Source organism: Girardinichthys multiradiatus, chromosome 1, assembly GCF_021462225.1.
Source record: "Girardinichthys multiradiatus isolate DD_20200921_A chromosome 1, DD_fGirMul_XY1, whole genome shotgun sequence".
In the NCBI taxonomy this organism is placed as follows: Eukaryota; Metazoa; Chordata; class Actinopteri; order Cyprinodontiformes; family Goodeidae; genus Girardinichthys; species Girardinichthys multiradiatus.
Genome location: NC_061794.1, coordinates 5,637,109 through 5,649,783, shown reverse-complemented (window position 1 = coordinate 5,649,783; position 12,675 = coordinate 5,637,109). Strand labels below are relative to the sequence as shown.

Sequence of the window (12,675 nt, the reverse complement as noted above, 5' to 3'; positions counted from 1 at the left end):
ACTTTTACTTTCCACTGACTGCGCCAACTTTCAATTTCACAAACGTCACCTTGAACACTGTATTAAAACGAATAGAAATACTCTGGGTTGGTTTGATTTTTTTGGGTTTGTAGAGGTTAAAGTAAATCCCTTAAACCAAAGGTATAACTCAAAGAAAACTAATCATATTTGTCTTTAAAATGAAGCGCATGAAAAGTTAACCCACATGCTGGGGAAAGCGGGTATCCTTTTTGACGCCCTGGTTGAGGAGCTTTGGGCCCTCTGCTTCACCAGGGGTCCTCCCTCCACAGGCCTCCACCTCCTCATCTCCTCCCCACCTTGGCCTACCTCGGAGCGGCGGCTTGCGTCACGTGTTTTCTTCCCGTACAAATGTTCCAGTGGGAGAGCGCAGAGGAGCACACACATATCAGCAATTATCAGCGACAGCCCCTATCTGCAGATACACCGAGAGGAAGAGACGCGCTGCAGCGATCAGAGGATTCAAACAAGAAGCAAAGCAAAGAGTCCCAGAAAGAAGCGGCTTTGATTCCATCATCTCCAACTTTTTTATGCGCTGCAACTGAGGGCTGCGGAGAAGTTCTGTGTTTGCGCGAAGTGACCAGATTTCCCCAGTGCGCTCCTCTCTTGATGCTGAGTTTCTGCTGAGGGGCACCGGGCTGCTTTATCACCGGACCGTCCTTATCTGGTGAGATAACACTCTGAGAGTCCTGGGAATGGAGAAAACGCGCGAATGCAGCGGAGAGCCATTATCAACTTTTGCGATTTGAATTACTATTCATGGAAGAAAATATTTCCGGGGTGAGATAAATGTGGAACGGTCTTCGATTCATTTTCCATTCGGGTCGAGATTTAATGAGACCGGAGGATCTGAGCGCCCCCTGATTGGCTGCTCTATCTGTGGCTTCCCAGATAGCGGCGACACTTAATGTCATTTTAATCAATTTCATGTCAGACAGGTGATGCAAGTGAAATATGACTGATGGGGATGAATAATTGTTCATAGTTACTGTTTTAAAACCTTTTCCTGGGTTTTCTGCGCACAGACGTATAAAAAACAACATTTACAGATCAAAGACACATTTTGCCCTCAATTTTATAAAATGGGCGAAAAGAAAATTGAATTTTAGCCTACAAATACATTTCATTTTAAGTTAATTAGTTGTGAAGTTACCAAAAAAAAAAACTAACTGGAATTTAAACAAGAGAAAAAATACTGGTTTATGAAAGACAGGCCATTTTTAAAAAGAAAAGTGCATACACTAAAAAGGAAATCTGGACACCTTTAAATGTCAGCCATTAAAATATATCTTCCAGTATGTTAATTTGTAAATGTACTGTTCAAAAATGGTTCAATTCTAACATCATTAACATCTTTATTTATATCACATCTTTAACATTTTGTGTAGTGTTCAGCAGAGAACAGTAAGGCTTGGGGGTGGGGGGGTGGGGGGTGGGGGGGTTCAGTTTGCTGAACGCAAAGAAATCTTCCTTGCACTGTACCGTTATTCAGATTATGTGCTATTCCGATCGAAGAACTGCTTTAAACTTAGTATGTATTGAGCTCTGCGATTGTTTTTCGGGTCTTTTCACAAATTAAAAATGTTTCTTTAAATGTTTCCATGGCAGAATTTTGCTGAATAACCATTGGTTCAAAAGCACAGAAACGTTTCCCCGGGCAGAACTGGGGACAACCGGAATCTCCATCTGATCTTCAGGTTCCTCTGAAGGCTACAAGTTGTCAGAATGTACCAAAGCCTGGCCCTGTCCTCCAACCAGTCCCCTTACCCCCATGACACCGGGAATTACATCCACCCCTCGGCCAGCTCTCCGGTGTACGTCCCCACCACCAGGGTCCCGGCCATGTTACCCACTCTGCCCTACCTGCAGACCTGCGATTCGAGCCACCAGTCCCACGGCCTGGCCGGGCACCACGGCTGGGCACAGAGCGCGGCTGACGGCTCCTCCTTCGCAACCAGCAGCCCTCACCCTCCGCACGGCTTCTCCTACTCGCACAGCCCGCCGGGCAGCACCAACACCGGGCGGGACGGCGGCTACCAGAGTCAGTACGGAGGGACGCTGATGCGCTCCGTGGGGGGCTCATATTCCAGCCCGTACGCTTACATGAGCCCAGAGATGGCCACGTCTTCATGGACCCCGGGACCCTTTGAAAGCGGTGTGATCAGTCTACATGGCCGGCACGGAGCTCTGAGCGGACGGAGGTCCAGTCTGGGTGAGTATTAAACCAAATCTGAGTCAACTTATGTTCTGGGAGTTTAAAGAAATCACAATGAATCTGGCTTGTTTGTGAAGCTTTCGTTTTATACAATTTAATTTGAAAAACTCGTGTTTAGTTTTAAATAGATTTTTTTTATTTTTGGGGGGGGTTTAAACTTTATTTATGTTGACATATCAAAGCGTTCCCTGTTGTTTTAATTTGATGTTAGAACCTTTTAACCTTGATCCAACATGATTCTGTTCATCTCAATTCTCTAAGAAGCTTCTGTTGTTAAGTGACTGTCTTATGGAATGCGCTTATCAGTGGTTGTTGGGCCCAGGTTATTTATTACAGGAGGTGATGGAGAGCCCTGCAGCTGTATGAGGCCAGTGTAATGCGTTTCAAAATGCAATCAGAGTCCCCTAAACAGTCCCGATCAGAGCGCTTCCACTGAACAATGCCTCCTTAGACTGAGACAATCCCCATTCCACGAAGCAGAGGCTCACTGAAACCAATCAATTAAAGTGTTAATTTAATCCCCAAACCTCAGGACGAGGTTCAATACACACCAGGCCACCGAGCTGCTCACAGTTGGTGCAGTTCTCACCTTGATCCGCCTGAGCGTCTCCACCTACGGCAGGTATAGGAGCGTGCGAGGGGGGCTGGTTGGCTATTCAGCCTCATTTGTCCTCTGTTCAATTATAGAGCAACTGTTAGGGCCTGTTTGTTCTGCAAATTTATTTCAAAATTCCAACTAGATTTTGCCCAAATTACTGCAAAATTGAAGGACCGACTGGTTTGAATTTGTCTGACTCCTCTTATTCATTTAAAGGGCTGTTTGTAGATGGGGTGATGATATATTTTATGACATTTTATAGCTTCATGCATCACAAAAACATTTTAAAAATAAAACAAGATTACCTGACACAGCTTTTACACTAACATATTAAACTGTTAGAATTTGACCAATCAAATAACAGTTTGGATTCATTTTAGTTGGACAGAATTTATTTAATAGATCTGAGAAGAAATGAAGTATGTTTACCATTTTGTCAACTTCTAACCATTTTTTTAAAGTTTGCATACTCAACTAAATTAGAGTCTAAGTAATTATTAGGGTCACTTTGCTCATCTGGTTTGTCCTCCATGTTGCAAAGAAAAAACAACAGAAATAAAGCTTTTGTTGGGATGAAGGCATAAAACGTATTTGAAATAGTTTTGACAGTTTTAAATGTTTTCTCATAAGGAAATGTGTAAATCTTTTCCCTGACAGATAAACTGTGATGTTCATTGGCCAAGACTGCCTTCTGGTTAAGAGGCAAGCTTGCAAGTAGGTTTGATTTTAGCAGGCCTACTGTTGTATTTCTTAGTTGCAGTAGAACTCTTTTTTTTTTTTTTTTTTTTGGAAAGTATTTTATATCAGTGAAAATAAATATATTTATTGAACACATATTGTCCTCCCTCAGCAAAAAAGGGAATAAATGAAATATATTGTTCCGGACTAATTAAAGATAAGGGCTTATAGTTGTTTACCTCTCTCTGATTCAATGACTGCTGTTCATTGGGGAGCACCACATAATTGTGGCTAGGTACAGCTTAACATATGAACATGTTTACGCTTCAGAGCGTCATGCCGCATTAGTGTTCACACTTTCTCATTCTCTCACAATTTTATAAGAAAAGCAGATATTTCAGTTCTCAAAAACAAAAAAATGACATGTTGCTGTTTCCTCACAGCTTTCAGTCAGAATAGTTTTCAGTGTTAAATAAATAAATAGTGGCCTGGTCGTTTAAAGCACATTAGTCCCTCAGAATAGGCGATATAGCAAAATAATTACTGACCAATTTTGTAACATCAATTTTTTTTGGAGAGAATATGATTATTAGGGAATTATTTTCATGACCTAGCCTTTTTGATTCCTCCTATGCCTATAATAAAGAAAGCTATTACTTTTGTTTTCATGCTGATAGCGCTATAATCCTCAGCGCATGCGCACGTTGCCCCACCTCACCTCACTTTATGATGAACTAAATCCACCAGCTAAAAGGAATAGCTGAGAGCGGCCCTGTCCGGACCTCAGCTCTAACCCCACTCTGTCTGCGGCTCCAGTAAGGAATTCTGCTGCTTAAAGGCCGGAGCCCGTCCTCTGTCAGAGCTTTGATGGATTGAGGGGGATCCTGGATCATCCTGATAAACACCCGCCCCACCACTAGTCTGTATCTCTCATGACTCACTGGCAGAGGGGTTTGATCTCTGCATCACGCAGAGTTGAGGAGAAGAAGCGTGGGGTTACATTCCTCCGCTGGGTATTTATCACGCACTGGCCTGTAACCAGTGACCCCTTTGTTTTCATTGTGAAACAGGAATATTGCGATTTCATAGCTGATCCAGTAAATATCAGGCATCACTTATGTTATCTGATGCACGTTTCCTTTCTTCTCTCTTTCTTCATTCAGAGCTGATGGACGACATGCCCACAGAGGGCAGGGAATGCGTGAACTGCGGCTCCGTGTCCACGCCTTTGTGGCGCAGAGACGGCACCGGTCATTACCTTTGCAACGCCTGCGGCCTCTACCACAAGATGAATGGCATCAACAGGCCGCTCATCAAGCCCCAGAAACGGCTGGTAAGACTGAGGTCGAACGGTCCTGCCCTTCAAGGAGGCACTGCTCACAGAGTCTGTTTTAGGGGTTTTAATCACGCGTTAAAATCGCTCTGCAGGCTGCTGTAGATCATGGAAACACCGCGGGGCCATTAGTAGGCCCATTTAAAATCATTTTCCAGTTGTCCACGCAGCGTGAAAATAAATGGGCATCCACTAATTTAACCGAGTGGAAGTCACACTCCGCATTTTTATTTTTTTTATTTTGCATTGCAGTGGGATCATTAAAAACTGTATGGTGGCATCTAAAGTCATTTAAATTACATGGGAAAATATCAGGAAACTAATACAAATGTTCACAAGATACTTTCACAGCATAAAATCTCCCATAGGACAGTGGATATTAGTACAATTAGTACCCTGTTCTTTTTTCTTTTGTTCATTTTATTATTTATTCAGTCTATTTATTCATTATTTAATATTGGAAATTACTGCTTTAATAATTTAATCATTTAGTTGTGAGTCAGTTACAACATTAATATATGCAAGTATGTTTGTAAGTATGTATTTATATGTATATGTATTTATTTAGTAAGTTAGTTTTGTAGTTAGCCTATTTATTTATTTAACCTAATAAGTCAGTTGCCACTTAATTAGTTGATTCATTGAGCTGCTTAGTTTGTTATCTAGAAAATTAAATACCATTTAGGTAAAAAGGTAAACTTTTATAAACCTCTTTCTTTGGACACCTCTAGAGAAAAATAAAATACAAAAAAAATAAACAATCTAAATCCTAAAATCACAATGTTTCCAAGCTTAGCGTTTTTGTTACTGTAGTTGGTAAAGTGTTTTTTCTTTAGCTACATGGAAAAGTTGGAGTTTGTTGGAGTTTACCATTTTCTGGGTTTTTATTTGTGCATTAATATGTACACTGAAAATAATAAATGAACAAATAAATAATCAATTAACAATAATATAAGGTATCTTTTTACATAAGATAGAAGTTCTAACATTTTCTTATGTGGAACATCAAAAAGCAACTTTTTAACGGTTGTTGTTTTTAGAATATTATCTTAGAAGTTTTTTGTGAAAACAGCTGATAGAGCTAAAGGGAATTTAGCCATCATTACCAGCAACTGTACTTTTATGACAAACAGCATAATTTACTCCTCATGTCATGTTAAAATGAAGTTGGTAATTGATAAATGTGGATGAAGCTGTTCTAAAACTCCTAAAGAAGTAAAAGTTGGATTGGGCAGGGTTTTGTAAATGATGTCCAGTTTGTTTAGAGGGTGCGTGCCAAGGTTTCACTGCTGTGTTTTTCCCAGGAACTCTCCTGTTCACAACAGATGTGGCTGTGAGCTGCCACAGCAGAGCATTTCTCCCTGTTTTTATTTGTCCTGCACTGACCTTGTCCTTGATATGAGACGTTTTTAGACAAGGTTCTTTGCAGTCCCCCAGCTTTTTCACTGCTGCCTGCAAAATGAGTTTAGCACTAGAAGGAAAACAACCTATTTATGTTTTTGGGCCAAATTGCTGAGAGAAAAAAGGGTCTGCTGCATAGTGCTGTGCTTGGCTTTCCAGTTAGCATAGCCTTTTTTCTTTGTCCCCTGCAGCAGACCACATCCCGCCGGGCCGGCCTGTGTTGCACCAACTGCCACACCAGCACCACCACATTATGGAGACGCAATGCTGAAGGAGAGCCCGTCTGTAACGCCTGCGGTCTCTACATGAAGCTGCACGGGGTAGGTCACACCAACACTGGCACCCCTTTAATGAACTCGCTGCAGAATTGGGGCATGAAGGTCACTGTTATCTGTGGGATAAGGGGTTGTGTGGGTTGTCATAACACACTGTGGCTCCTGTTGTGTGAGGGATTGGGAGGGAAGCTCAGCTGATGTGTTGCTGTACTCCCTCCAGGTGCCCAGACCTCTGGCCATGAAAAAAGAAAGCATTCAGACAAGGAAGCGTAAACCCAAGATACTGAAGAATAAAACATCCGCAGGTGGGCTACACGCACGGGAAAAGGATTGGTTAAATGATGATCATTCTGAGGACATGGAAAAAAGACATTTATAAATGGATACAATATAACTAGCAAAAATGATTGTCCTGTTTTATTTTTTAGGGTCCATCACGTCAGACACCAGCTCCCCATCCTCCCTTTCAGTCTCTGAACAAGCCTCTAGCATTAAAAGTGAGCCCAGCATGGCCGCGTCACCCTATGCAGGGCAGACCATCACATCTGGCACTCAGGTAACATTTCCTCCCATCACAATCTTCTGACACTCCATACAGGATGGAGTAAAGAAGACATACTCAATAATTTCAATGACTAATGACTCTTCAACAGCATTGCATCCAACATCCTGCACAAAGTCTTCTCCACTCTTAGCAGGCTCAGATCAGACTAAGGAGTTGCAACAAATCAGGTGTATTGATACAGCCCCCATCCTGTAGCCAAAGTAACTTTAATGTAGTAACACCTCTACACTATGGGGGTGGGACCTATGTACAGAGGTTATGGTCTTTCGAGGCTTATCAGAGTAGAGTGAAACTTGGTGTGCTAAAATTTGGAGGCTCCGATTTTTTTTCAATCTTACTCTAAAAGTCTAGTTAAAGTTCCTACAAATTTTTAGTGACTTGTATGTTTTCCTGGGCAATGACCTGGTTAGTCAGCTGGTGAAAAATGTTTGTCAGGTCAAACAGGTGAGGAGTGTCTAATGCTGAGGGCTTAATTTAGGTTAATAAGGTATATTGTTTCAGGTATATTTTGCTGATTTGTTGTTCACTTTGATGCAACAGAAATAATTTTTTTGAGGTAACATCAAATTAAAGCAGGGCAGAATCAATACTAATACTAATACTAATACCCAAAGCCCCCCAAAAAAAAAAGAAATTCAAAAAAACAGGAAAACCTGTTGAAAGTGAAATTTTAGGAACAATATTAATCAGAAAAAATGGCATTCTGCCAAAATCACCACAGAAAGTTTAAAATATGAACTGTCATCACTAAATAAAATTAATGAAATCATTATAAATTGAAATGAACAGTTTTGATGTGAACTTTTTTTAAATAAATAATTTTTGTCACCAGGAAACAAACAAAAAAATGAGTGCTTCTCATTAGAAGGCAAAACAAACATCAGGAGTCTGAAATCACAGAGTTAATATCACTATGAAATTCAGTACCTTAAACATTGTGGTTAATCTAAATTAAAGAACATTTACATGGCAATTTTCTAAATAATACTATGAACAAAAATAATTGTTCATAATAGTAATTGACCATTGGACTCAAATCAGAGCATGACCTTCTTTATGTTTCTTCATTGTTTCATATTTATTGTAAAAAGAAACTCAGATCCGATATGTTTCAGGAGATTATTGTAGAAATTGCATATTCAAACTCTTAATCTTGTTATAATCATTTTAACATAATACTTTTTTAACCACATATGCTGTAAACATTTGGTTTTGTCCAAGACTTTTAAGTCTTTGACATTGTGACATTGTTTCCATGTATAAACTATGAACATGTGAGAAGAAAATTCTAATTTTCATACCTTTTTTGGGTCAGCTGCCAGCCTTTTTTGACCTGAAGTCCAACAAGGGGTGATAACATGCTGGTTTGTCAGCTGTTTATGTGAAAGAAATAACATAGCCAAATTTGCAACTTTTTTGTTATATTTTGTATCCACAAGCCTTTAGCTACTGCTTTGCAAAACAAGCAAATTTTGAAAACTCAAAAAGTTTTTTTTTCCGGAGTTATTGAGGACTTTTGGGGGACTCTGACTTGAAATAATGAATTGTTCTTGCTCTTTTCAGCAAGTAGTAGGTCCAGGTGTGGGTCCCTCCCCCTTCCCAAAGCACTCACAGCTGACCCAGTCTGCACACAGCTGCGCACCTCCATGCTATCAGCGAGGGAAATGTTCACTCCTCCACTTCCAAGCCTCACATGAGTCGTACATGAGTAAAACCAGAGCAGACTGGTTTTAGAATCCTAAGTGTGTCAGAGATGTGGTTTTGGAGTAGGAGTTGCAGTTGCAGACAGGAGAAGTTTAGTGAAAAGAAGAAAAGTGAAAACTTACAGAGGGGCAAGATGTTGATGAAGCATGGAGCGATGACAAAGAAAACAGACATTGAAATGGCATGAAACAAACAGTCGAGGACATGGACAGGCTTGGCTTGGCGTGGCAAACAGAAAACTACAGCAAGGTGTAAACAAAACAGAAGGGTATATGTAGAGCAAGGCATAGGTGAAAGAAGTGAGACATTACATGAAGCAGGTGGGCTGAATGAGGCTGAAATCAAAACATGAGTGAATGTAAACAGAATACAATCCAACCTAAACAAATGTCTTACTGATGAAACAGAACTCAAATATCCAATTGACAAACTAAACCTAAGGAAAGAACTAATAAAGCACCACCTGGAAAATATAAAAAACCATGAGCAAGGTCCAAAATAAAGCCAAGTTAACCATAAGGTTATAAACCAAAAACAACCTTAAAAACAAAATAAAGTAACAAAATAAAAAAATATATAAAAACACCTACCCCCACCAGAGTCTCTCTTTTGGGTTCCAAGCCTCCATGAAACATGAGACTTTATGACAGATATTAGTTTCTTAGTTCAGACATGATACATTAACATAAAGGTTTCAGCCATGTGAAGAAAAAAGAACAGAAACAGGATATTTCAGACACAAGAGAAGTTGTCTACAGTGCAATCCCTCCTGTAAGATGTTATTGTTAAATATCTGGTAAGAATTGTTTTTTCAGAATAATAATGTTTACATTTGTCTTTTTCCTTTTAGCAGACTGCCTCTCAACTAGACAGCACAGGATCTGGACATGTGGACATTAAATACGAGGATTATCCTTTTTCCCCAACATCAATGGCTTCACAGAATTGGTGCGCTCTGTCTCAAGCATGAGCATCCTCAGAGAACCAGACTACCTTAGCAACTAAACCGAACTTCACTGAAAGGACAATCCTCTTCATCCTGCAACACCTTCCACTGACTCTAGAGCTCTGGAGAACCTTTATTTGGATCAAAATGGGCTGAATACAAAAAGAAGGCTACCTACTACCAATTAATCTTGGAATGTTATTGAAGACACTGGCTGTAAATGAACAAATTACTTACACCCGGAGCAGTTCCTAACAGGACTTTCAAAGTTCTATTTTATAGGAGTGTTGTCAATCTACAACAAACTCATAAACAACTCAACAAGAGCTAAGAACTTGGACTGACATCTGTCCAACAAGCTATATCTCCTCTTTACATCAACATAAACTACCTTTTTTTTTAAAAATGTTTTTGGAGAAACATTACGCTAAACAGAGTGCATCAATGAAAAGACATCAAGTGGAATGTAAAAAGATAATGATACAATAACCACATTTTAAAGCTTCTGTACTGTATTGCCTTTTTTTCTCTTTCTTGTTGCTTTGTGTCCACCCTCACAGCTTTTAAGAACAATCCCAGTGTGTTTCAGAGCAATTTAAAAGAAATCGGACAGAAAATAAGTCTTTATGGCTGTTAAACATGTCTCATTACCAACATGTAGATGATTAACGTTTATAGGCACATTATTTATGTTGAGATAAGGACAGTTAAAAGTCATCGTGGACACTAAAACTAGCCGGTTGTAAACCACTGCTCACTGCGCCTCCGCTACAAGGCTCAGTTTGTTTTACATTTGTTTTACAAAAACCACAGAAAAAACATGTCTTATAAATGTCAAATGAAAATGTCCCACTACCAAAGGTTTACCATTTTACTGGCTCAACATTCAACATTGATAAAAGTGCAATGAATTAATTTGAAGGGAAATGCCAAGTGTGTGAATTATTGTAATCATAATGTAATTTTCAGTGTTTTGTTAATATGTAACAAGATGTGAGTAGATTCTATGAGAAGCTTTTTGTTTCTGTTGCTATTTTATTTTTTGATGTTTGAAATCTATTCAGGTTAATAAACATATTATAATTTGATATAATTAAGATACTGACCCACGTTGGTTTATCATTTCACACATGTACACAGGTTTCAAATAAGTAAGTGAAACTTTATTTATATGATACCTTCAAAATATAAAAATAACAAAGTGATTCAGGTAAACTGACCGAAAAGCCAACAATACATAAAAAACTTTATGAACTTAATGAAAAGCAGATTTAAAATGATATGTTTTTACTGCCTTTTAAAAAAGACCCCAGAGTCCACCAATCTCAAGTCTCGATGAGGGCAGTTCCACAATCTGGGGGCCACTAAACAAAAAGCTCTGTTTCTTTTGGCTTTTAATGGAGCACCTTCAGCAGGCCCTGGTCACAGGACCTCAGGGCCCTCCAAGGAGCTTAAAGATGAAGAAGTCCTCTGATGTAATCGGTTGGCGGTCCGTGGAGAGCTCTCCAAGTCCGTCAAAGAATCTTCCATTGCACTCTGAAATAAACCAGAAGCCAGTGCAGTTGCATCAAGACTGGAGTCACATGTTAAAACTTTGAGCCATTTAAAAGAATTATCACACTAAATGTCTATTTTAAATTGGGCAGTGTTTCTTATTATTTAGCCGTGAAAATATGTTTGGCTCATACATCCTAGACAAATGTAGATGTCGATGTAAAGCCACTCCTTTCTTTGTACACTTTTAGTGAGAAATAAATAATTCAGTTCCTTTGTAAAAGAAGAAAAAACAAACTTTATTTTCTGAAAAAATGTTTCTTCCCAGAAAAGCCTGTCTTCTATAGGTTTGGTTAAGGTAAAGCTTGCAAAGGTGCCACAGGTTCATATATATTTTCTTTGCATATATTTGGTTAACAAGTTTGGTTTGGCTATTAGCAACTACTAATTATAATTAATTATTATTAACAAAATTAATAATAAAGTAGAATATTCAATTTTCAGTCAGACTAACAAATCAAAGCAAAGATACAAAGGTCTCATAGTTCAGTGTGAATAGGTTTGTTTCAGAACCAAGGTTTGTCTTGAGGATTTGGGTTGAGGTCAAATTAGCTTTAAAACTAATTAGGACCAACAAATTGTATATGTTCCAAGAACTAGTTAACAATGCAAATCACAAACGAACAACAAATAGTTTTAATTAATTAGAAACTAATAATACATAAACCCTCCTTGAACCGCCACCTTACCGTGGTGGAGGGGTTTGAGTGCTCGAATGACCCTAGAGGCTATGTCGTCTGGGGCTTAAATGCCCCTGGTAGGGTCTCCCATGGCAAACAAGCTCTAGGTGACGGGTCAGACAAGGAGCGGTTCAAGAACCCCTCATGACGACTATTAAATCGAGGCACGTGACGTCGCCCGGTATGGCGAAGCCGGGGTCCCACCCTAGAGCCAGGCCTGGGGTCGGGACTCGTCGGAGAGTGCCTGGTGGCTGGGTTGCCCCTCGCAGGACCCGGCCGGGCCAAGCCCGAACGAGAGACGCGAGGCCACCCCCCAGTGGGCCCACCACCTGCAGGGGGAACCGTGAGGGACCGGTAACAAAGAGGATTGGGCGGCGGACGAAGCTGGAGACCTCGGCGGCCCGATCCCCGGATGCTTAGGCTGGCTCTAGGGACGTGGAATGTCACCTCGCTGGGGGGGAAGGAGCCTGAGCTTGTGCGGGAGGTCGAGAGATGTCGACGAGAAATAATTGGGCTCGCCTCCACGCACAGATGGGCTCTGGAACCCATCTCCTTGAGAGGGGCTGGACTCTCTTCTACTCTGGTGTGGCCCACGGGGAGAGGCGGCGGACTGAGGTGGGTTTACTTTTTGCCCCCCAGCTCAGCCGTCCCGTGTTGGGGTGTACCTCAGTGGATGAGAAGGTCGCATCCCTGCGCCTTCAGGTTGGG

The 12,675-nt window shown here is 40.4% G+C and overlaps 1 protein-coding gene across 3 annotated transcripts; it reads left to right on the top strand.

Moving 5' to 3' along the window:
- The first annotated feature begins 238 nt into the window (after window positions 1-238).
- Window positions 239-10,830, top strand: gata5 (GATA binding protein 5). Of its 3 annotated transcripts, none has more exons than XM_047388114.1 (7): window positions 239-685; window positions 1,627-2,230; window positions 4,673-4,842; window positions 6,435-6,563; window positions 6,739-6,823; window positions 6,947-7,074; window positions 9,638-10,830. In XM_047388114.1, the coding sequence occupies exons 2-7, from the start codon at window positions 1,744-1,746 to the stop codon at window positions 9,755-9,757; spliced, it is 1,119 nt and encodes a 372-aa protein (XP_047244070.1). In that variant the 5' UTR covers window positions 239-685; window positions 1,627-1,743; the 3' UTR covers window positions 9,758-10,830. The 3 variants fall into 3 exon arrangements, with proteins under 3 accessions (XP_047244070.1, XP_047244159.1, XP_047244239.1); XM_047388203.1 differs by having other exon boundaries at window positions 239-798; XM_047388283.1 differs by having other exon boundaries at window positions 242-685; window positions 9,641-10,830.
- Window positions 10,831-12,675: the final 1,845 nt, after the last annotated feature.